Source organism: Saccostrea cucullata, unplaced genomic scaffold, assembly GCF_032062105.1.
Source record: "Saccostrea cucullata isolate Sc308-1 unplaced genomic scaffold, CSIRO_AGI_Scuc_v1 ctg6011, whole genome shotgun sequence".
In the NCBI taxonomy this organism is placed as follows: Eukaryota; Metazoa; Mollusca; class Bivalvia; order Ostreida; family Ostreidae; genus Saccostrea; species Saccostrea cuccullata.
The window spans coordinates 48,834-73,227 of record NW_026939322.1 but is presented as its reverse complement, the minus strand read 5'-3'; the positions used below and the strand labels follow the sequence as shown (position 1 = coordinate 73,227).

Here is a 24,394-nt window from a genome sequence, read left to right as displayed (position 1 = left end):
TCAGATGTAAAAAAAAAAATTCCACAATTGCTTTCACATGCAAACATTTTTTTCATTCTCTATTTGAACTTAACCCTGCCTCCCAAGTAAATCTGATAGATATAATAGTATTGCTGATTTCTGAGGGAAAAAAAAAGTGGGTGTTATTTATCAGTAACCCTCTAACTGTAGAAATAGTCAAAAAGGAAGAAATGAAGCTATAAATCAAATTCATTGTTTTTTTTATTCACTAACAATCAACGTAAATCAATTACTTCTGTTTGTAGAATAAATAGCTTATTGAATAATCTCATGAATATATGCAGAATCAGATCTGACAACAAGCCATTTTATCAATCCATCTCCAACATACCATGCCATATTGAGATATTACAATTTAATCTATATTTGGAATATAAATAGATGAAAAAAAGAAAAAGATCTATGAGATAAGGCATCATCCACAATGTTATCTAACTGATCAGCTTATTTATATGTTCATTCTTAAAGTCACAAGTTTGAAACAAACCATCATGCACGCTCACATTCTGAATTTTTAAAGTTTAAATAAACATGTTGATGACCCATAATGAGTTCTGATCTTCCCTATATAGAAACATGTGATGACAGAAAAGTAAAACTGAATTTACTTCTGCATTGCTAGTACATTTCGTTCTTTTTGGTACAAGATAGTTAAAACAACATGGATAAATTCTTACACAATTATAATACAAATTTGAAAACAGATTTTTTAAATTAAAAAAAAACAACAGACTGGTTTCTGGGTATTCATTAATTTTTTTTAACTTAATGGGTTTTTAATCAGACCAACACTGTAGTTAACCATTTCACATTCTTTAAAATCAGTAAGTGTATCCTCATGTTTGTCCAAATATACATACACTTTTATATAAATAAATCTTAAATTCAAATCATGTTGTATAAATCATCACAATTTTTTTCAATGTTTTATAAAACTAGCAGAACATTTATAAAAATAATTGTATCGTTTTAATAAAAACATTTTACTAAAAACCAAAGACGTTTTTTTGTGAAAAGATTTATCAGTTATATAGTATTTTTCATGTTATAAAATCTGGTTTAATATAAATAGAATCAGACAATATCGGGGTACTGTCTATTTCACATACTTTCTCAGTAACTGGTTAGACTAGGATACACTTTGTAAGTCTTTATGGAAATCCTCCTGTATTTTAGCCATCAGTCCTGGTTTGGACATTATGTCTATAGCCGTCATTGCCAAGGATTTAGCCACGGCCAGGCTGTAACTCTGGGCGATATCTGCTCCTGAAAAATGAAAATTGATTCATCAGAAAAAAAGATTCTACTTAAATTGGCATTCAATGGACTGTTTGCAACAAGGCCTTGGACAAAGGTTAAAAAGTACCATGGTGTGAAACATTTGTGATTATTATACCCCCCTCCGAAGTAGAGGGGGGTATACTGTTTTACCCTTGTGTGTCTGTCTGTCTGTCTGTCCGCCTGTCTGTCCGCGTCTGTCAGTAACAAACTTTGGTCACAGTTTTCTTAACAACTACTCTTTGCAGATGCTTGAAATTTTACCATATTGTTTGCTCAGGCATACCATATAATAGGATTCTTTTTTATTCAAATCCCATGTCAACTTCCTGTTTATCCTTGCTTCTGTCTGTACCATGCATAACAAATTTTCGTCACAGTTTTCTCAGCAACTATTCATTGCAGCTGCTTGAAATTTTAGCACAATGTTTGTGGAGACATGTCATTTGATGGGATTCATTTTTGTTTAAATCTGATGTCAACTTCCTGTTTATCTGTGCATATCCTCGTAACTGAATTTGTGTACAATGACATGATAGAGTATATTCACATCAGAGCGGGTGTATTACTAATGAGCATTCGCTCACAGACTCCTTTTTCAGCTTGACCAATACAGTGTAAATACAATCATGTAAACTTATTTTTAGGTATGTGTATCTAAAATCTAGCATAATTTTTTTATACATAATATTGAAAAAAAGATATATATAATATATTTTGTCTCAAGTTTAGCAGAAGTTAAGAATAGGTAGTAACAATTGCATCATGGACATCAAAATATGAATATATGCATACACATAGATACATGTATACTGTAAACAGGGATATTTTTGCCCCATGTTATTTTCACCCTTTACACTTGCTTACAATTTGCCCCATTTTAAATTTGCCTAATCCCAGTTCTGTTTAAGAATTTATATTAACTGTTTTCTTTGAATTCGCCCCGTTTTAAATTTGCCTACTTGCGACAATGGCGAAAGGGGCAAAAATAAAATGGGGGCGAAATTTTCCCTGTATACAGTATGTAATATTTGCTAATTCTTATGACAAATTACATGTACAATGGGGAAAAAATTGACCGATATAACTTTGCCGTAGTGAACTGACCTGCTGCAGTTGTAAACCCTTTGGAGTGATTACTAACGGTGGTTCCTATGTAGAATTTGGGGTGGATACTGGGCACCACATGAGAGACATTGCCCATGTCTGTAGAACCACCAAACTTAGTGCGTATCTCCTCCCTCTGGTCAAACTCAATCCCCAGTTGTCTCCCATTCTCCTCAAATAATTCAGCCATTGTGTTATTGGACAGTAGAGCCTGGTAATGTTTCTCAGCAAAGGTGTAGCTTGCCTATAATTAAAAAACAGAATGTGCTAGAGTTGAATTATTTAGAAACGGGGGAAATCACAGAGCTATTTAGGGTTGTTGTGAATATCATGCATCATAATTCGTCAACAGGGAAATAGGGCATAGCGTCATCAACAGGAAAATGGGGCATGGCGTCAAATTGTGGCATCAGGGGGCAAAGCATGTAATGCATCGGGGGGCAAAGCGGTAAAATGTTTAAGAAAGTACAGAAAGAATGATTCAGTGGTTAAAGCTAGTCTCATGATAAAATTTTACCTGACACCCGGTACAGAGAGCGGCACCATTGATACAATCTATCACCTTCTTCTTGAGGATTTCCAGTTCAGCTTCTGATGGTGTTCTCAGAAAAAATTCCATCTCCGTTTCCTCGGGTATAATGTTAGGCTCCGCCCCTCCATTACGGATTACCCCTGAGAAAAACAATCATGGACATCTCAAAACATTATTTTTTCAATCATCTCATACACTGTAATGCTAGATAATTAATTCCTCTAGAGCCCTGCTATATTTATGCAAATTTCTAATTGAAAATATATTTATGTAAATTTCTATTTGCATCAGACATACCCTCATCAACCAAAGAAATTACCTGTTTATCAGTCATTTCCTTAATGATAAACCAATTTCTCTTTTTTTGATTATGATTTTCCTCCTCTTTTTCATTTACACTATAACTAGCTGTTTTTAATGAAGAAAGTAAATGTTATTAAAACTATTTTAAAATTCGAAATGTCTTGTACTGATTTTAAAGGGAGAGCAGATATTAAAGGACCTGAATTATATTAACCGTGAACTCTCCATGTTGGTTTCATTTGCTGCCGGAGACACGATATACTGTTGTAGCACATGACCGCTGCGTCCAGAGCATTGAGGCCCTCCCAGGGGTGAGAGGCTGAATGGGCTGCCTGACCACTGAACTTGATAGTCACACTAAAATGATTTCAAAATTAGTGAGGATAAATTAGGCTTTATGGAAAGATTCATAGTTTTTCACCATCATTTGTTCTTTAACAACCACTTTTTAAATTTGTATTCATATAAACATATCAAATATTTGAAAGATCACAAAACCCCTCAAATTTATGACATTAAGATTTACCAGAATTTTAAATTCATTGCTATAGAACCGTAAAAAAGTAGACAATATGAGAAAATGTTTACTAGAAATGTTTTGATGAACCATACAATGGTGATTTGCACACTTACGGAATCATGGACGTATACTTGGGACGGGCCAGTGTGTACTGTGAGGGGTGAGCCATCATGGCCACGTCCACTGAGGTGAAGGCTCCCGCTGTAATCAAGTCGTGTTTACCACAGCGACCCTCCTCAGCCGGGGTACCTATCACTGACAGCTGGAATATGGTTTAATTTTGTTAAATATTGGTATATACCTGGTAATATGACTGATATTGTAAATGTATTATATTTAGCATGTACATGTACGATATTTGGCAGAAATTGACTTTTGAATAAGTTAGCGTAGATTTATGCCCTGTTCACACGGAGAGTTTAATTCGAATTAAACGTAAAGTTACTGCAAATTAGCTTCACTTAGAGTTCACATGGAGAATTTAATGCAAATTACTTTAATTCGCATTAGTTTACTGCGCATTAAATTACTTCGCATTAGCTATGTGTGAACGCTAAGCGAAGCTAATTCGAATTATATTTTGACGCATGCGTAATGGCAAAATTTAGTCAAATGCCACTTGTCGGTGGTCAGCTATAGGTACTTGTGCTATTTTTGAGTGAAAAACTACGGAAAATTTTATTAATCATTAAATACAGACATACAGACACTTTGCTATTATATCAAATAGATCTGCTTCAGCATAAGGTGACGTGATTTGCTGGTGACGTCATAATAGCCATGCTGATGCCAGGTTGCAGAAGTAAAATTTTAATTCACATTAGTTTACTTCACATTAGCTGTCGTGTAAACGCAATTTAATTCACATTAGTTTGATTCGCATTAGTTTACTTCACATAAATTTACTGCGAATTAAACTCTTCGTGTGAACAGGGCATTGATTTTGCGCGTTTCTTCACATTCTTATTTATGTGTATACGTGCAAGACATTTAGCGAAGTACATGTACTTGATTTAGCAGTTGCTGCGATCCGCTTAAGCCGCAAAAAAGAATACACAGCCAAACGTAACATGTTTACAGTAATTTTACATAGTACTACGATGTAGACAATATTTGCTGATGATGATGTATAGTGTTTATATCTATGCTCAAACATACTTAAAATAAAATAGTAATGTACATGTAGAATATTGAGACATCAATAAACAATCGAGGATGACAAAAATTTACTGCCAACAATATTTGCTTTGAACTATAAAATTCTACTCTATGTTGAAGTATGAAGCACAGCTAGCACATTGGGGCTGGACCCCCTTTCCATTTTTTCTTTTTTAAATCTAAGGTTGACACATTTTTCCCACATTTTTGTACATGAACGCATGTATATACTATACTATATATACACTATCTGATATCGATAATGTAACTCATTTGTCTTAATAATTATGCTGTTTTTAAATATATCGTTTTCGACTGATACATAAAGTGTGTCGAAGACAGATTTAAAAAGGAAAAAAAAAAAACCGGAAAATCGGGGGCCGGGGTGTATGTGCCCAGGACACCCCCAAGTGCTTGTGTATAAAGCTATACCTGCCCACAAAGGGCCTGTCCAGATGTTGTCATTGCTTGTTTTATGGCAATTCCAGCTGCCACGCCCACCTCTGCAATAAGATTGTGACCACAAGCATGACCAATCCCTGGCAAAGCATCATATTCACATAGTACTGCCACACGGGGACCATCCTTAGAGTTTGGGGTCGAAAATTCAGCACGAAATGCTGTGTCGAGTTTGTAGTGTTTCTCCACAGTAAAATAGTGTTTGTCGAGATATGCCGCTATGACGTCATGTGCGTGATGTTCCCTGTACGCCAACTCAGGCTTCTCCCAGATGCTTTTGCTTAGATGATGCAACTCACTGGCATATTTGTCAATGAAGTCACACGCTGCTTTCTTGACCTCTTCCATGCTGCCTTTACAGCTTTCCGATCCCGATTTATTTTTGTTCTGAACATGCTGAAAACATTCACAAGATTAATATAAATTTCGTATGCATAAGATTGATTTATTTCTTTATTTAACGTTAAATAACGCAAATCTAGAGCATATTTTGTCTATCACTCTATGATTATGAAACGATAGTGTTTTTTTCCCTTTGCATGCAAATACCTATAGGATATTTTTATCAATTTATGTAAAACTCTTAATAAAAGCCATAAATTTAGATAATATTAAAATAATGTTATTCGCGTCTTATTGCATTATTTTATGAATGTTTGGCCCTTATAATGATCAATCTTTTTTTTTTTTACCTCCTCCTTCTTTTCCTTTACATAATATTGAAATGAAAATAGTGTTTTACTGTTTCCAAAATACAGTGAAATAGATCTGCAAACTTTCAGTTTCAGTGTCTTTTTTTTTTAATTGCTTCTTGTCAGAGCGCTATAATAATTTTTTAACAGTTTATTTTACTGCAGAAAAGAAGAGGAAAAACAAAATTTGAAAAAGATTAGAAAATTTTGGGGGGAAGCTAGAAAAAACAGAACATGGGTGCTTTGATCATTTCAAAGGTTCTAAGCTACATTTTCATTTTTTGTTCTATCTGTTCTTAAAATAAACATAACATTACTTTTTCTTCAAAATAATTTTTTAAAAAAGTTTCAATATTTACTTAGAGATCCAAATAGATCAATAGATATTTGTGCCTGATACTGAAATTATTTATTTATTTTGTGCATGCATTTGAAAATTAATATTTTAGATAAAAGTAAAACCACTTGATGGTAAAGTCCAACAAGTTTGTTTAGTGGTGACTACAAAGGTCTTTTAATAATTTTCATTCAATACATGTAACTTTGAAACCAAATTATTTTTTGAAATATTGCTTGGATTTTTTTTTAGGTATCTTCATAATCTTGAATATGAAAACATAGGTTAAGACATATGAAGTTCATTTCAAAATTCAAAGACTTAGATTATTCTTGATAAACTTTAAAATTTTCCCCACCTGTTGTTTAAATAAACATACCATTTTTTTCCCTCAAAAAATAAATTAAGATTCAATTTTAGTTAAGAGCTCGGAATATAGCCTAGCACTTTGTTTTGAGGTAGCCTAATCCATGTTTTTACGAGAACATTTTTTTCAAATAAATGTGGAAATACTAAAAGAAAAATTCCTACAACTTTGTATAATGGTGACTGCAAACTTTTGTTAATGATTTTCAGTCAATACCTAAAACTTTGAAACCAATATTTTTTCTCCAAATGAAAATAATGGCTTCCCGTCTGCAAAAACAGACGGTCACCTGATATTGTATGAAATAAAGAATACTTTATATGAAATGTCAACTAAAATGTTGTAAAATATATATTTCATCATATAAACAAAATATTTTATTCATGTTTTAATGTTTGACAAGACGTTAAATCTTGAAAACTTCAAACTTTCGCTTAGATTTGAAACGGTTCACTAAATGTAAGCCTAGACATGCATGCTGTGAAAAACGATTAATATTTTTAAAAATTCTTTATTTTCATCCCTTTTGTTTAAAATTTTGTTTTCTAATAATAATGTATGTTTTAGAAAATAGATATTGTCGCTTTATATAAAATAAAAATAACAAAAACTAGCTGGTATTGTTATTGTTATGGTTCTATAGTAACGTTACTGATTTTTTGAAAACGGTTGAGTTGGTTATCAAAGAAGTGTAATATTTCATAAATAACCGTGTTCAAATTTCAAAATTCTATACCAGACAAGAAGAAATACATGTGTACAAAAGTTCAAGACAGTTAAATCATTTATATCATGTATCCCTAGAGAGAAATTAAAATGAGAAGTAGACGTGTCAGTAGCGATGACCTACAAAGCACACACTAAAAAGCCGCTTACTTGTCATAAAATCGCAATAGAAAAAATATGAATGCTGATAAATGATCTCCTAATGTCAGCTCAATAATACATAGGCTACACGGTATCCAGGGTGCAAAGGGACGAAGAGAATAAGTCGAAAACGTTCACTCTGAAAGCACAAATATGCCATTTTCGCTGTCCGCCATGATAACTCAGCATCCGGCTATAGGGTGCTCTCTTTAACGTCCGCGCTACTTCAATAAATAGCGCGTCACCAGCTTCGAGCGTCATTCTTGTTCAAGCAAGAGTTCCAGTCAGTTCGTGAGAATATGGCGAAATCCCGATCTCGTTCTCGGTCCCGATCCAAGTCAAGGTCTAGGAGCCGAAGCCGAAGTCGATCTCCAAAGAAGGCAGCACCTAAGAAGGCTGTAGCGAAAAAATCTCCAGCACCGGCGAAGCCAGCTACCCCAAAGATGACTAAGTCCAGAAGCAGGAGCCGAAGCAGAAGTAGAAGTAGAAGCCGCAGCCGAAGTGGATCTCCTAAAAAGGCAAAGAAGGCAAGAAAGTCACCAAAGAAGAAGGCATCCAAACCCAGAGCAGCAGCCAAGCAAGCGGCCCATCCAACAACTCTCAACATGGTGTGTGCGGCCATTACTGCTATGAAGGACCGTAAAGGATCCTCAGCCCAGTCCATCAGAAAATACATCTTGGCTAACAACAAATCGGTGAGTGAAACACACCTGTCTTCAGCAATGAAAGCCGCGTTCGCTAAAGGTCTTAAGTCAGGAGCCCTTGTTCGACCTAAAGGATCCAGTGCCCACGGTGCAAGCGGACGTTTCAGAGTAGGAAAAGTTGCAACAACGCCCAAGAAGAAGGCAGCTAAGAAGCCAAAGGCAAAGAAGGCAGCAGCGAAGAAGCCCAAGAAAGCAAAGAAGCCAAAGGCAAAGAAACCCAAGGCAAAGAAAGCAGCAGCTAAGAAAGTAAAGAAAGCAAGAAAGGCAAAGTCACCAAAGAAAGCGAAGGCAGCCAAGAAGCCCAAAGCAGCAAGAAAGTCGCCCAAGAAGACCAAATCCAAGGCAAGAAAAAGGCCCAGCTCCCCAAGGAAGGCAAAGAAAGCAACAAAGGCTAAGTGAGCAGCTGTTCACTGATTAAAACCCCACGGCCCTTTTAAGGGCCACCCACATTTTTCGAAAAGATGCCTCTAAAACAGTTGATAAATAAAGAAACGAAAAATCTAACACCAGGCCATTGTTTACATTTTATCTCGGAAATTCTACAGTAGGGTTTTAGCATTTACTTTTACTTTCATTTTCATCCCAAGAAGCGTGACGAACAGATCAGCAACTTGTAAGTTACTTTCCCCTACTGCTTATAAAATTTATAAAATAAAGGATGTTTCATTACAACTTTTCCCCAGCTTATCAAATTTTTAATAAAGGATGTTTACTTTTGACAAAAATCTGATAACTATTTTTAAATTTATTCCTGAAACTGTAAGGAAAACTTAATCAAAATTAGCTGGATTCACTGCAATTCTTTTTGAAAAATACTTTATACTTTTTTAGTGTAAATTATTCCTTTTTAGCATGTACATAAATAATCTGCAATTCAATTACATGTATAAATCAATTTTACCATACATTACACAGTTTTCTAAATAAAAGCCAGTAACCTTGGTCCCCCTCTCCCAACGAAGTTACACTGGTCAAACCCACCCCTTCCCTCCAGTTTTAGTCATAATATTCCATTTTTTTGAAAATTTTCTTTAGAAATCATCCTGAAGTATTGGTCAAACACCTGACTGATTAGTTTTTTTCCAGGCTACTTATACTAGGACAGTCTTTTCCCTATAAGAACCAGCTAGCTGCAAAATTGACCGCTTCTATTGCCACAAATGCCGCTTTGAAATAAAAACTTGTTGTAATTCAGTATTTAAGAAAAACATTACAATTTTAAAATCATTTTAAATGTGACAGAACCATATGACATATGATATCAAATACTACAGCATATTTTTATGTTGTTTGCCCAGGGATTGACATTAACGGTTGTCCGATTGCCCGGGACAAGTAAATTCTCAGTTCGGGCAAGTGAAACTATCAATGTACTTGTCCGATCGGGCAAGTGGATATTTCTGATAGAAACATTTTTTTTCATCTCACATAAGTTTATAAACAACACAATAAATCAAACACTTGATTTTCGCCAAAAACGGGACATTGTTGTTGCATTCGGAATCCCTCGGTAGCGTTTCTGGATCTTACCTTTATTCAGGAATCGGGTTCGTTATTCTGGGTTTTTTTTTTCGTAGTTTAAAAACATACGATTATCTGTCTGACAACTTACATTACAGTCTTATTATGAAAATAGAGATTACAGAATACTTTCTCTACCCAATTAAGGAATTATATGAAGAACATCAATTATTCACGGTGCACAATGTATCTTCCTTCTGGCTTCACCTCAATTTTTTAGAGGAAAAATTAGAATTTCAAACAAAAATCGTAAGAAAATAATATTCCTGCATACTCTGTGTGTTTTCAGGATAGTTACATGTAAATGACAGGAAAGTGTTTTATATAGTTACAAGTACATTTACAAATGTAGCATCACCATCATATCAACATTTTTTTCTGGCAGTTAACTTCAAAACAGAGATTAATTTGTCAACTTTTATATTTACAACAAATTAAGGTACAATAAATGTTTTTTTTCTTAAAAATTTTGGGCAACCAAATTTTGCATTCGGACATGTCAAAATTGTAGTTCACTTGCTCGAAGGACAAGTGGAAATAAAAGTTAATGTCTACCCCTGTTGCCCAAGGCCTTTAGATGGGTAAACAAAATTTACTTCATGATATTTCAATAATAAAAAGTAAAAGGTGTAACAAAACATTTATTGACTAGTTTCTCGGACAAAATGTATTAAAATTGTAGACTCAATGAACCGAATCATTTGTTTCTTTGGCTGACAAAAATGCATATTACCTTTGAACCCAGTCAATAAATATACAATGTTGTTAGGTTTATTTTCTGTGTTACCCTTAACCAAGTAACATACGCACATATCCATGTAGTGTTCATATGTAAAAGAATATTTTCTTCCAGTTAGATAATTTTAGACTGGGTCTATTATAATAAAAAAATGTATCTGTTGCAGGTGATGAAAACTTTTGAAAGAGTATGTCCTTGCTTTTTGAAAATCTGCAAAGAGTAGTTTCCCTTGACACACACTTGTTGAAATCCCAAATTCACCTCCTGCGTAAGTTGTCTGGAGTTGAATCTTACGACCTGTCCATAACCTGTGTAAGTAACAGAGAAATAACCAGCATAAACTCTCAGTATAGAGGAAAGCGACAACCAACTGACGTTCTAGCATTTCCTTTTTACGAGGATCTTGTGCCCGGAGAATTGCCCCCCGCTCCGACTCAGGGTGTGTTAGACTTGGGGGACATATACCTGGGAATTCCGTACATTAACAAACAGTGTCGTCATAACAACCAGAAGATACAGGACGTTCTTCCTGTCATGGTAACACATGGTATCTGTCATCTGATTGGCTATGATCATGAAACCGAGGAACAGTTTGAGCAAATGTTTGAAAAAGAGTCATTGATCTTGAAGGAATTTAACAAAGTAACTGGATACAATTGCGTCCCTTTACTTCATGTTGGACATTGATTGAATGATCAAGTTAATTTTTAGATTTTTGGCTTGGAAAGAAATTGTGGGAAATTTTCATTTGAAAAATAAAATGGATATCAATAAATGTACTGCTAATTTAGGAGAAAGAAATGAGTTAAATGAAAATTCATCTCTTAATTCAGAGCTAGGTATAGATGACTCGTCAGCAGATTCTGTAAATGTTCAATTAAAGAAAATGACAGTCAGTACTGCAGACTCAAAAACAGAAATTGATGAATCTGAGAAGATGTTAGCCAGCAGTGACTGTGAAAATAATTTTAGTCACTCTGCTCGAACGCTCACTCCGGAGGAAATAGCTAAACTGAAAAAAGATGTGACCTGTGTGTCTGATTTTAAACAGAACAAACTTGAAAAAGAGGCTCAGAAAAACTGGGACCTATTCTACAAGAGGAACACCACAAAGTTCTTTAAGGACCGCCATTGGACAAAGCGGGAGTTTGATGATTTGTGTCCAACAGATACAGAGGTATTAAGCAAAATGTTTCATAGATTTCAGAGTTGAGCAACTTTAAATTTTTCATATTATGTCAATAATCAATCATTTTATTGAAATCTAAATTAAAAAAAGGAATTTTGTTCAATTGCATAATCTCTAAAAACATTAAGCAGATTTTAGTGTAAAAATTTAGCTGAATCAGATACGTGTACCAATATTGATATTTATCCTACTTGCAAGAGATATATTTATCCACAGAAATGAGTTTTTAGCTCACCTGAGCCGAAGGCTCAAGTGAGCTTTTCTGATCAAAATTTGTCCATCGTCTGTCGTTGTCGTCGTTGTCGTTGTTGTCATAAACTTTCCACATTTTCATCTTCTTCTCAAGAACCACCGGGCCGATTTCAACCAAACTTGCTACAAAGTATCTTTGGGTAAAGGGGATTCAAGTTTGTTCAAATGAAGGGCCACGCCCTTTTCCAAGGGGAGATAATTATGAATTAGAGAAAAATTAATGACATTTTTAAAAAATCTTCTTCTCAAGAACCACAGGGCCAGGAAAGATGAAACTCAGGTGGAATTATTCTCAAGTAGTGTAAATTCAAATTTGTTCAAATCATGACCCCTGGGGGTAGGGTGGGGCCAAAATGGCCGATCAAAGTTTTACATAGGAATATATAGGAAAAATCTTTAAAAATCTTCTTCTCAAGAACCACTGGGCCAGGAAAGATGAAACTCATGTTGAATCATCCTCAGGTAGTGTAGATTCAAGTTTGTTCAAATCATGACCCCCGGGGGTAGGGTGGGGCCAAAATGACCGATCAAAGTTTTACAAAGGAATATATAGGAAAAATCATTAAAAATCTTCTTCTCAAGAACCACAGGGCCACTGGGCCAGGGAAGATGAAACTCATGTTGAATCATCCTCAGGTAGTGTAGATTCAAGTTTGTTCAAATCATGACCCACGGGGGTAGGGTGGGGCCAAAATGGCCGATCAATGTTTTACATACTAGGAATATACATGTATAGGAAAAATCTTTTAAAATCTTCTTCTCAAGAACCACAGGGCCAGGAAAGATGAAACTCATGTGGAATCATTCTCAGGTAGTGTAGATTCAAGTTTGTTCAAATCATGACCCCTGGGGGGTTTAGGGTGGGGCCAAAATGGCCTCTCAAAGTTTTACATAGGAATATATAGGGAAACCTTTTAAAATCTTCTTTTCAAGTACTTCAAAGCCATGCTTAGCGATATTTATAGGGAATTATCCTCAGGTAGTGTAGATTCTAGTTTGTTCAAATCATGACCCCTGGGGGGTTAAAATTCGAGCCCCCTTCCCCCCCCCCCTCCCTTCAGTAAACTTTCAGTTCTGATCTCATGTGTGCTTTTTCCTAGCCAATTGCTCAGGTGAGCGATGTGGCCCCTGGGCCTCTTGTTTGTTTATCTAACAACTCTCTGTATTACCCGGTAATTGCTTTTTACAGACAGGTCAGAGGATTATACTAGAGGTGGGCTGCGGGGTGGGGAACTTTATCTGGCCACTGTTACAGGAGGACAAATCTCTCTTCTTCTACGCCTGTGATTTCTCTCCTAGAGCTGTACAGTTTGTCAAGGTATTTTATTTTGTATGAAACCAAAGAACAGCTTATGTAGGCCTTTCAACTGCCGCTAGGGGTCGGTGTTATGAACGATAACTCACTGCTGAAACTTGTTTAGAGCAGACTCGGGGTATCTAACTGTTTACATGCAAGGCAATTTTTAGCATTTCCCAAGTGTTTCTTTGCTCTCAGTAGAATCCAGTAGTTTTAAAATTTAGCACCAATGTTAAACTTATTTACTGTATAGTTGCGGAGACCGGTTTACTGCATATAATTAAAATTTTTAATTAAAATAAAAAGTGAAATCTACCCTCCTTCTCAGTTCTAACATATTTAAATTTTTATACTCGGTCGTTCCCCTTCGTGCCTAGTAACACAAATAAGATGATCAATTGTTGCATTTACTTGTAAAAATATATACATTTACACAGGAAGCGAAAAGGCGCGAACACAAAAAACATGACATTAAATTTTCTTCTTCATTATAATCGTCAAAGAGAGTTAAAACTATTGAATATAGTCTGTTCCCTATTCATTTGACCCTGTTATTTCAGGTAGAGTGAAGGCATTCTCGTTCTCTTGGTCAACACTTTTTATGTACAAAACAATGTAAGGAACCCTTTTGTGTATATGTCATTCCTATAAACGATAACTCATAAATCGGCACTAAGTTGGTCATTTTTCACACCTGGGTTACCTGTCCTTAAACACAACATCAGAAAAGTCAATTATAAATGATTAAACTTTTTAATGATGTAATTAAAAGTATGCATAAGTTATTATCTTTTTTGATAATTTCATGTACCTATAAATCTATCTATACAATGTTTTTTACCATATGTGAAACTTGAAAAATTAGTTGAAAGGCCTAGCTTATGCCATACCACAAACTTTTTCTGTTTCAAGAATCACAGAAATATCAACTGAACCATGTTTAGATAATTTCAAAAAATGGATAAATTTTACTTCATAGTTTAAAATTTTTCAATTAACTTCATAGAAATGTCCTACAGAGTGATAAATATGTATACATGTACATTTATAAGTGTGATGGCCAAAGGGGTAAAATATTGAACATCATAAAAGTTTTTAAGTTTTTAAACATTGTTAGTGTTTTGGAAATTTTTTGCATCTTTTACTTTCAAAATAGATTTAGAAATATATCCTTCTTTTTTTTTTTTTTTTTTGCACGATTTGTCCTTTTATATAAATTAAAAATTTTGTATTAGGTAGCCAGAAATTATACTCTATACATAGCTCATGAACAAAGAGAGATAACTTTTGTAAATAAGAAACTTCTGAAAATATATGCAAGAGTTTCCTCCCTTGTTGGAAGGTTTGCAAAATGCTTTCACTTCTGTTTCGTTTTTTAATGAAAAATAAATTTTAAATTTTAATCATTTAAATTGAAAAAATGTGCATGTCTTTAGGTCTGATTGTAAGAAAATCATAGAATTAAAATGTGAAGAATTCTATTTCATGTAGGATAATCCTGAGTATGACTCGACTCGGTGCTGTGCCTTCCAGTGTGACCTCACTAAGGATGATCTGAGTGTTACGGTCCCTCAGGACTCGGTAGATGTAGTGTCTATGATCTTCGTCCTGTCAGCCATACACCCAGACAAAATGGAGGCAGCTCTATCTAACATTATTAAGGTGATTACGTTTCTATAAAGTACTGTGATAAATTACAAAATGAATAATTATGATTTTCGAGAAGTATATTACATGTAAATGTATATTGTGACACGATAGCGGTGTTTTTCTTTGAAGTTTACTGTTCTGTATTAGCAATACAGAACGGGACTGTGGTGGGCGGAGCTACTTTCCCTTCTGCATTAGCCTTGTCTACAGTATTACATTTGCCAACTATTCTGTATCTAAAATACAGCACGGTCTAAAAATAAATCTGATTCAATTTAGCAAAGCTAGCACGTACACATAATAAATACTGATGTTTTCCTATTATTAATTTTTAAGAAATACCCGGTATTTTCCTGAGAATGCAGAATGTCAAAATTTCTAAATCACTTTTTAAAAACTTATTCCACACAGAATCTACACGTAATTTCGATCGAAAGTAAAAAGAAAAATCGCAATAACGGAAAACATCCTCTGTACCTAATTTTGAACAATCCCATGAAACGGAAAATTCGCTACCACGGAAAAAATCCTTCTCGCTGACGACAGCCACACGTCTCTTTCACTTCGTTTTTAATGTCGCAATTCAATTTGAAAATAAAAATCCGTGACATCAAAGTCCATCGAAGAATTTTCTGTAAATCCTGTTTATGTAAATCTAGTTAAACCTGGATTTTAAGATCCCTGAAATAAATTATGATAAATCTCCATCTACAATCATAACAATAGATCCCAACAATTACGGTTAAATCCTCCAATTTATCCATTAAGACTGACTATCACTCGATTACGTCTACCCCCGTTAAATTGTCAAAACAAATCTGACCGAATTTTACGTTTTCCGTGGAAATATATATATAGTGCGGATGCGTACTCCCCGTCGGGGCCTCATCTACAGAACTCTGGCGGAAGTTTGGACGCTGCAAAGTTATAAAGTGGGCGGAGCTATTTTTGATTGATCGTGTCACAAATCATTTAGAGAACTCGACAGGTTCTGTATCGTAGATACAAATTTGGGGGCGGAGACTCGTGCTTTCGCACTCGTCTGCCCCCAAATTTGTATCTACGATACAGAACCTGTCGAGTTCTCTAAATAATACTTAAAAAGATATTTACATTAATTAATCATGTATGTCAAGTCCAAACATTGGCCGGGATTCAGCTTACATTTTATGGTAAAACTCATAGTATGAACAAAGATCTAGCAGATTATGGATACAAACAGCAAAGTTTTTTTTTTAAATCAAAGGCAAAATTTTTAAGTCACCTGAGTAAACTCAGGTTGATATTTATTTTACTTGTTCATTCATTTGTCAAGGATTCCATGATGTACTACATGTAACAATTTTTCACCCATAGGTGATGAAACCTGGAGGTAGTGTGTTATTCAGGGACTATGGTTTGTATGATTACGCCATGCTGAGGTTTGCGTCAGGTCACAAGCTGTCAAAAAACTTCTACGTCAGACAGGATGGCACCAGGGCCTATTACTTCTCTACAGGTAATTAACGAGATACTGACAGGTAGAAATATACACGACATGTACAGGTTGTTTGTTAGCTTTTTTTGTACATTACAGCAACCATTAAAATGTCTGAACTGAGCAAAATTGACTAAATATTACCACTATCTTAGATTACCGGTATATGATACAAAGACTCAAATGAGCTTTTCTGATTGAAGTATATTAATCTGTCTGGTAACTTCACTTTTTTGACTTCTTCCCAAACTTCCTTCAAGATGAATGGATGGTTTTCTATAGAGATGATTTAAGCAATGCATGCGTGCTTAAAATTGATTGCTCAACGAGGAAAATTCAAAACTTTGCCCTAAAAGATGGTGGCTAAGGGGAATAACTCCGAGACAAAATATGTCATAGGAAAAACCATCTATAATAAATATGAATTCAAAGAATTGTGGTCCCCACTTTTGGTGTCTTTGTGGGAGAGATATTATTTTTTATGACGTATTGTGTCTAATATGAACACCCTATCATATGCCATTTATCTAGAAATTATCATTGAAGTTGATTTCTTTTTTAAAATAAGGTCAATCGTGAAGGTCAAGGTCAAGGGGTAAGAAATCATAGCATGCTTGGAATTATCTTGCCACAGGTAATGCACATGTCAAATATGAAAGCCCTATCTCTTCTCAATATATTAGGAACAAGATGTGTTTGTGAAACACTGATGACCCCGTATGGCAACATAACGAAGATTAAACTTTTCTTAAATGCAAATTAAGTATATTATTACCCAAAGTAGGGTCTCCTCATGAGAAATACAATTGTTAAATACAAAATCCCTGGCACCACCTGTTGAAAAGTTATATAGTCGAGGATAAATTTTTGAAAGGTAGGTCAAACTCCAAGGTGAAAGGGTCTGCATTGTTGGTTTCTTAAGGGAAGGTCTTGTCACAAGTAATACATATGTGAAGGATGAAAACCCTAACCCTAACCGTTCAAAAGTTATGGCCATGCAAGGTTAAAGTTTTTAAAAAATAGGTCAACTCCAAAGTCAAGGTCATATGGTTAAAGTTCTTGGTATCCAATCAAAGGTCTTCTCACAAGGATTACGTATGTGAAGTATAAAAGCCCTAGCCCTAACCATTCAAAACTTATGGTCAAGGTTAAAGTTTTCTCATTAGTAAAGAAATCTCCAAGGTCAAGGTCAAAAGGTCAGAGTTGTTGGTATCCCATGAAAGGTTTTGCTACAAAGAATACATATGTGAAATACAAAAGTCTTATCATCTACCGTTCAAAAGTTGTGACCAAGGTCAAAGTTTTTGAAAAGAAGGTCAAACTCCAAGATGAAGGTCAAAGGGTCAAAGTTCTTAATATCCAATGAAAGGTATTCTCACGAGAATTACTTACATGTGAAGTACGAAACCCCTAGCCCTTACCGTTCAAAAGGAATGGTCAAGGTTAAAGTTTTTTTAAAGGTCAGAAATCTCCAAGATGAAGGTCAAAAGGTCAAAGGTTGAAGTTTTTTCATAAGTTCGAAAATCTCAAAGGTCAAGGTCAAAAGGTCAAAGTTGTTGGTATCCAATGAAAGGTCTTGCCACAGAAAATACATATGTGAAATATGAAAGTCCTAGTATCTACCGTTCAAAAGTTATGACCAAGGTTAAAGTTTTAAAAAAGTAGTTAAAACTCCAAGGTCAATGTCAAAGGGTCAACGTTCTTGGTATCCAATGAAAGGTCTTATCACAAGAAATACATATGTAAGTATGAAAGCCCTATCCCTTAACATTCAAAAGTTATGGTCAAGGTTAAAGTTTTTTTAAAGTTCAGAAATCTCCAAGATGAAGGTCAAAAGGTCAAAGTTGTTGGAATCTAGTAAAAAGTCTTGCCACAGAGAATACATATGTGAAATATAAAAGTCGTTGTATCTACTGTTCAAAAGTTGTGACCAAGGTCAAATTTTTAAAAAGTAGTTAAAACTCCAACGTCAAGGTCAAAGGGTCAACGTTCTTGATATGCAATGAAAGGTCTTCTCACAAGGATTAAATATGTGAAGTATGAAAACCCTATCCCTTAACATTCAAAAGTTATGGTGAAGGTTAAAGTTTTTTCATAAGTTCAGAAATCTCCAAATCAAGGTCAAAAGGTCAAAGTTGTTGGTATCCAATGAAAGGTCTTTGTACAAAAATACATATGTGAAATATAACAGTCCTAGTACATACCATTCAAAAGTTATGGCCAAAGTAAAAGTTAAGAATTTTTGTGTTAAAGTGGGTCAAACTCCAAGGTCAAAAGGTCAAATTTGGTGGTACCCAAAGAAAGGTCTTGTCACAGGAAATACATGTGTGAAATATGAAAGTCATAGCTTCACTAAATCAAAAGTTATGGGCAAGGTTAAAGTTTTTGTGTTGGACTGACAGACTGACAAACTGACGGACAGACTGACAGACGAATGAGATTTAATGTGCCCTCGATTTCGCGAAAGCGGGGACAACAAGATATCATATTTGTGAAACACCAATGCCCCCGTATGGCAGCCTATGGTGAGGGTTGAATTCTCTCAAATGCATGACAAACTCCAAAGGTCAAGGTCAAAGTTGTTGGTTCCCAAAGGAAGGTCTTGTTACAAGGAATACACTTGTGAAAAATGAAAGCCCTAGTTGTAATTCAAAAGCTATGATGAAGGTTTAAGTTTTTAAAGAGTGGGTCAAACTCTTAGGTCAAGGTAAAAAATATTTTTATCAGCCGAAAGGTCTTGTCACAATGAATACACATGTGAAGGATGAAAACCCCAGCTCCAACTGTTCATAAGATATGGTCAAGGTTGAAATTTTTTTTTTTTTTGTAAAAGTAGGTCAAACGTTGATGGTCAAGGTCAAGAGATCAAATTAGGTGGTACCCATGGAAAGTTCTTGTCACAAGGAATACACCTGAGAAATATGAAAGCCATAGCCCCACTCAATCAATAGTTATGGGCTAAGTTAAAGTTAACAACAGACAGACAGAGAGACAAACAGACAGACAGGACAAAAACAATATAACCCAGGAATCTTTAGATTAAGGGGCATAAAAAGTTGGACAGAATCAATTTTGATAATTTATTTAGGAGTTAGGTCACCTGAGTCACTCAATACACATGTACATGTATTGGAGAAAATGTTTTGAAATCTGCTCAATGACAGCAAAGCCATGATTAGTCAAAAACTATGGAAGCAACCTCAGAAAGTTTAGATTTAGTTTCTATCAAGATGAAGTAAATGACGATTCACCATATTAATTTGGTGGACACCTCAGGTAGTGTAGATTCAAGTATTTTGATTTCACAGCTTCTGGGAATGGAAAAGAGTGAGGTATATAACTAAGTGATTAACATTTTACATAGAAATAAATGGTCAAAAATATTTAAAATATTTTTCTCAAGAAAAGCTAAACCATTGTTTTTTATATGCAGGAATAGACAGAATAGGTACATTATTGTAGAATAGATTCAATTTGTTTAAATTAAGGTACCTGGGTCTAAGGTGCCACAAAGTAACGTTGAAGTTTTATATAGGTATATACTGTATACAGGTAGATTTTTTGCCCCCATTTTATTTTCGCTCCTGTCGCCCTATCCTCCTTTGGGCTAATCTAAAATGGGGCGAATTCAAAGAATGCAGTATTATTTCTTAAACAAAACTATGACTAGGCAAATTTAAAACCGGACTAAATTGTTTTCAAGTGTGAAAGGCAAAAATATCCCTGTATACAGTATATTATAGGTATATGGATAAAATACATGTTATTGTTATGAAATATTTATATGTGATATTTCACTGAGGGTAAGAAAATGTGATAGAGGGCATTGAGCTGGCCAAGTCCTCTATCACTATTTCGAACTGTGCCCAAATATCATTTATATTTCAACATTGCTTATAAACAAAAATAAATTAATATAATATAGTCTATTTATATTCCCCATATAATCTGTACAAGCGCAAACAGTCCAGAACACTACATAATCACTGGATTTGAGGCCGTATTCACCGGAGGGTCATTGCGCATGCAGAGGCATTGTGACGTCACAATCAAAATCTCAAACAATGTTGTAAACAATGGTTGCAACGGCCGCAGCTAGCTATAGTATCTGAGCAGGAAAAATATTATACGAACCTATTTCAGGATTAATTTTAAACATTTGGACATCTTAAACAGCGTAACTTGGGAAGGATAATACGGAGGTTACAAACTGTAATCTGGACATTTTTTTAAGGATGTAAATTCATAAATGAAAATGGTGTCGATATTCAGCCTTCTATGTCTTATTTATTCAAATCCGGACTATATAATAAAACAATTATGGACTCTTTTGGTGTTGAATATGGTTTGTTATTCACTAGAAAAATATCCATATTGACCTCGGCTCTGCCTCGGGTCAATATGAATACCATATTCTGGTGAATACCAAACCATATGCAACACCAAAAGAGTCCATAATTGTATAATATTTTATTAGTTAATGTTTTGATTTAGGATTTTTTTTCTTCAGACAAACTTTTAGATCTTGTAAAGAGTGTTGGATTTGATATGACCTTGAGCCAGTGTGAGTACATACAAAGAGACACGGTCAATAAAAAGGAGGATTTATGTGTCCCCAGGATATTTGTCCAGGGGAGGTTCATCAAACCAAAGGCACCAGAACAAAGCTGATTAAGGGTGTTCTTACCTTGTTGTTATTGCACCTATATTATTGAAAATGTATCTAGAAAGATCACTTTAAAAATATGAATATGGTACATATGTAAGAAATGTTTGACTGAAAGATAGCAATTAATAAAATTGCTCCAAGACCAAATATGTTTAAACATTAAAAATTCTTTGTGAATAAAATACTTTGTGAATGAAATAATTTAAAGCCTTCAGGTTTCTTTATTATTTTACCCAAGTCATGTACCGTATACATATTATTTGTCCACCTTTATTTCTGTCCTGTCATGTGCTGGCAGATGACTTGCCAATCTGAAAGAAACTTTTAACTAGATGTTGTCATAAGATAGTAATACCTGCACATAAGTGTTTGCCACTAAACTCCCCCGTCTATATCTTGATAATGAAAAAAATCGTTTTACATGTACGTTATTGAATTTTGATAAATCTGATGATGTCATTGCAAAACAAAAAAAAAATAGTTTTTAGTCTGACAATTTGATAAAATAAAAAATTTTAGATGCTAAAACTGTATTTGAATAAAAAAAAATCACTATTCAGTATACAAGGGTTGGGATGTTACTTTCCAAACCCAAGCATCAATTTTCATTTTTATAGAAAACCTCTGTAAATACATTTCTTGATCATTTTTAGTTCACCTCAACGAAGTAGGGGGAGCTTACTTGATACCCTTGGTGTCGACGTCCCAAGATAAGGTTTTTCAAATTGGTGCATTTTTCTTTTAAGTACTTCTATGCCCTATTTTAATCAGTGATACATGGAAGATAATTCTAGTGTGTTTCATTGTACTATTCAAGGTTTCAGATGCTGCAATTTCAGCTAAGGAATTACTAGGTTCATGTTTTTGGAGCAGGTTTATGTTTTTGGTGCGTCTCGTTTCCAAGTAACTATGAGCCCTATGAAAAAAAACAAGGTGTGTTTGTGAAACACAATGCGCCCCACGGCAACAAAGCTCGAAAAAGCTATTTTTAGCATATAGGTCACAGTCAAGGTCAAAAGGTCATTGACCTTAGTGTCATTTGAAAGAACTTAATGAATGGAGTATGCATACCAAATACGAAGTCTCTATCTCCTATGGTTAAAAAGCTGTGGCAAAAGTTTGAAAAAGCTATTTTTAGCATATAGGTCATAGTCAAGGTCACAAGGTCACTGACCTGGTTTCATTTGAAAGAACTTAATTTCTTATTGCACATCAATACATCACCAATTAATTTTCAATAGAAGTAATAGCTACTGCATAAAATTAAGTTAAACAAAGAGTAGTTCTGAAACATGTAAAGGAAAAAGGGGGTCCATTTGACCCCCAGGGTGAAAATTTGAATACCTTACTGCACATCAACAGGACACCACCAATCAATTCTCAAAAATGATTTGGCTATTGTGTAAAATTTAGACTTCCGAGTACAAGGCTTTTTACCCCTACAATGAAAATGAAATTGTCAAAACCTTATTTAATTGCACAAACTAGACACCAACCAAAACACAATAAGAATATACCCCAACTTTCTTCAGTAATATTCCAAAATCCAAACTTTCTTTTGTAATATTCCAAAAAAAAAAAAAAAAAAATAAATAAATAAATAAAAATAAAATAAAAAAAATTAAAAATTCTTTTCTGGCTTTCACCTACTTTGTACATACAAAAAAAAAATAAAAATAATGATAGGTATTCTCTACTTTTTTCACACGAGCATGAAGGACGATATTAAATCACATCTATGACCGTTGATGAAGGTCGTTATTCAATACACAATTATGTCGAAGTCTGGTTTAAAGAACATTTAGACGTCTGTTTACATAATTTACCGTGATCAAAGTAAATTTTTGTGCTGAATTTAGATTTTCATTTTGACATTGACTGTAAATTTCGAGTAGAATTGAGTTCCATTCCTTAACCATGTTAACCACAGTATATAGGAATAAATGTAGACTTATAAGTTTGTTGTCGACATTTTGGAATGTAATAATTTGAGAATATTTTGTAGATAGACGTGTTACAGTTCCTACCTAGTAAATATTGTAACAGACCTTTATTTTTTTTTTTTACCATTAATTGCTTTGAAATTTGAATAAATTAAACTTGAGCGCATATCTCGAAGTATGTCCACTAAATAAACAGGCACCAAATTATTATGAAGCTTGAACATTGTTTTTAATCTAGCTTCTTATTTTCTACAAGTCAAAGGTTTTCATACCGTTTCAAACTAGCGTGAGTCTTAAGAATCCAAAGAAGCTATTATTGTTAACCCTGTTGCAAGTCTAGCAACATAAAGTTGCAGTTTTTCTAACTTATCGTTATCAAGATGTTGACAGCATCCCCATACCACTGAAACATTTTAAAGGTACATAAACACCGATTTGAAATTAATATTTTCTGTATAATACCGGTATCACGACTTATATTGCTATAGCATTGTTACGACGCAAAATGTATTAAATAACAACGCGAAATGTGAAATATCATCGCTTGACACACACATAATATTATACACCTCGAATTTGTTAACCAATGTACACATGTCGAACATGCATATCAAGAGCTTTTAATGCATCTATGGTCAATCTTTGGTAATTAAATATGTGTCATTGGTTAGAAATTTAAAACGACTATCAAAAATATGCCAATCAAAGTTAAATTAATGCTTTATAATTAAGTACAGTGTATTCAATATGACTAAAGTCATCGTCAGCAAAACGATACATTTAGATGAATTTATGTCCGTAAAAGCCCTAAAGTTGGTCTCATTGTTTTAGTTTTAAATATTTTTACAGCGTGTTTCCCATGTTGGTTACATGTATATATTTGAATCATGCAATTTTATGATTTTTGTTGTTAAACGCAATCCCCAAAAATATATTTTGTTTTGTTACATATTGTTTTATTACATTTTGCGTTGTCTTCAGTGCAAAAATAAAATAACGCAAAATTTAACAATGAAAAAGCACGTTATTACATTTTGCGTTGATCTCGACGCAAAATATAACAACACAAAATGTTATTATCCAAAAATCGTGTTATTACATTTTGCCTTACATTACACCCGAGAAACATACACAGTTTTTCTAAACAGGACATGAGCTATTATTGTTAATGGTTTACGATTGACCGGATGCGTTCAGTTGTTAAAGTCTGCAACCACAACTGCACGGATTGACAATATACTGTGTGTATGTTTTGCTTTCGAACATTTTTACTCTGAATTTTCTGGATTATAGTTTTACTACTATTCATTAA

General features: G+C 34.3%; 4 protein-coding genes across 4 annotated transcripts; 3 read left to right on the top strand and 1 right to left on the bottom strand.

The window, feature by feature from the left end:
- Positions 1–204: 204 nt before the first annotated feature.
- On the bottom strand, positions 205–5,731 carry LOC134252832 (xaa-Arg dipeptidase-like). Its single transcript, XM_062735378.1, has 6 exons — positions 5,352–5,731; positions 3,875–4,023; positions 3,456–3,598; positions 2,924–3,078; positions 2,407–2,650; positions 205–1,287 (listed from the first exon to the last, which is right to left on the bottom strand). The coding sequence occupies exons 1-6, from the start codon at positions 5,724–5,726 to the stop codon at positions 1,151–1,153; spliced, it is 1,203 nt and encodes a 400-aa protein (XP_062591362.1). The 5' UTR covers positions 5,727–5,731; the 3' UTR covers positions 205–1,150.
- A 2,163-nt stretch (positions 5,732–7,894) lies between these two features.
- On the top strand, positions 7,895–8,770 carry LOC134252829 (sperm-specific protein PHI-2B/PHI-3-like). The gene has a single exon (XM_062735374.1). It carries the CDS (start codon positions 7,941–7,943, stop codon positions 8,742–8,744), a length of 804 nt encoding a protein of 267 aa, XP_062591358.1. The 5' UTR covers positions 7,895–7,940; the 3' UTR covers positions 8,745–8,770.
- Positions 8,771–8,937: 167 nt separating this feature from the next.
- On the top strand, positions 8,938–11,332 carry LOC134252831 (endoribonuclease YbeY-like). Its single transcript, XM_062735377.1, has 2 exons — positions 8,938–8,958; positions 10,772–11,332. Exon 2 carries the CDS (start codon positions 10,795–10,797, stop codon positions 11,290–11,292), a length of 498 nt encoding a protein of 165 aa, XP_062591361.1. The 5' UTR covers positions 8,938–8,958; positions 10,772–10,794; the 3' UTR covers positions 11,293–11,332.
- Positions 11,333–11,365: 33 nt separating this feature from the next.
- Positions 11,366–21,255, top strand: LOC134252834 (tRNA N(3)-methylcytidine methyltransferase METTL6-like). Its single transcript, XM_062735380.1, has 5 exons — positions 11,366–11,782; positions 13,236–13,364; positions 14,835–15,005; positions 16,350–16,491; positions 20,981–21,255. Exons 1-5 carry the CDS (start codon positions 11,366–11,368, stop codon positions 21,139–21,141), a joined length of 1,020 nt encoding a protein of 339 aa, XP_062591364.1. The 3' UTR covers positions 21,142–21,255.
- Positions 21,256–24,394: the final 3,139 nt, after the last annotated feature.

Excerpts from the sequence above, each read along its gene's own strand:
- LOC134252832 (XM_062735378.1), bottom strand. The coding sequence starts at position 5,726 with ATGGAAGAGGTCAAGAAAGCAGCGTGTGACTTCATTGACAAATATGCC. Across the intron at positions 3,079-3,455 it reads ACCAACATGGAGAGTTCACG|GGGTAATCCGTAATGGAGGG; the intron begins GTTAATATAATT and ends TGTTTTTCTCAG. Across the intron at positions 1,288-2,406 it reads AGGGTTTACAACTGCAGCAG|GAGCAGATATCGCCCAGAGT; the intron begins GTCAGTTCACTA and ends TTCATTTTTCAG.
- LOC134252834 (XM_062735380.1), top strand. The coding sequence starts at position 11,366 with ATGGATATCAATAAATGTACTGCTAATTTAGGAGAAAGAAATGAGTTA. Across the intron at positions 11,783-13,235 it reads TGTGTCCAACAGATACAGAG|ACAGGTCAGAGGATTATACT; the intron begins GTATTAAGCAAA and ends TGCTTTTTACAG. Across the intron at positions 15,006-16,349 it reads CTCTATCTAACATTATTAAG|GTGATGAAACCTGGAGGTAG; the intron begins GTGATTACGTTT and ends TTTCACCCATAG.
- LOC134252831 (XM_062735377.1), top strand. The coding sequence starts at position 10,795 with ATGTCCTTGCTTTTTGAAAATCTGCAAAGAGTAGTTTCCCTTGACACA.
- LOC134252829 (XM_062735374.1), top strand. The coding sequence starts at position 7,941 with ATGGCGAAATCCCGATCTCGTTCTCGGTCCCGATCCAAGTCAAGGTCT.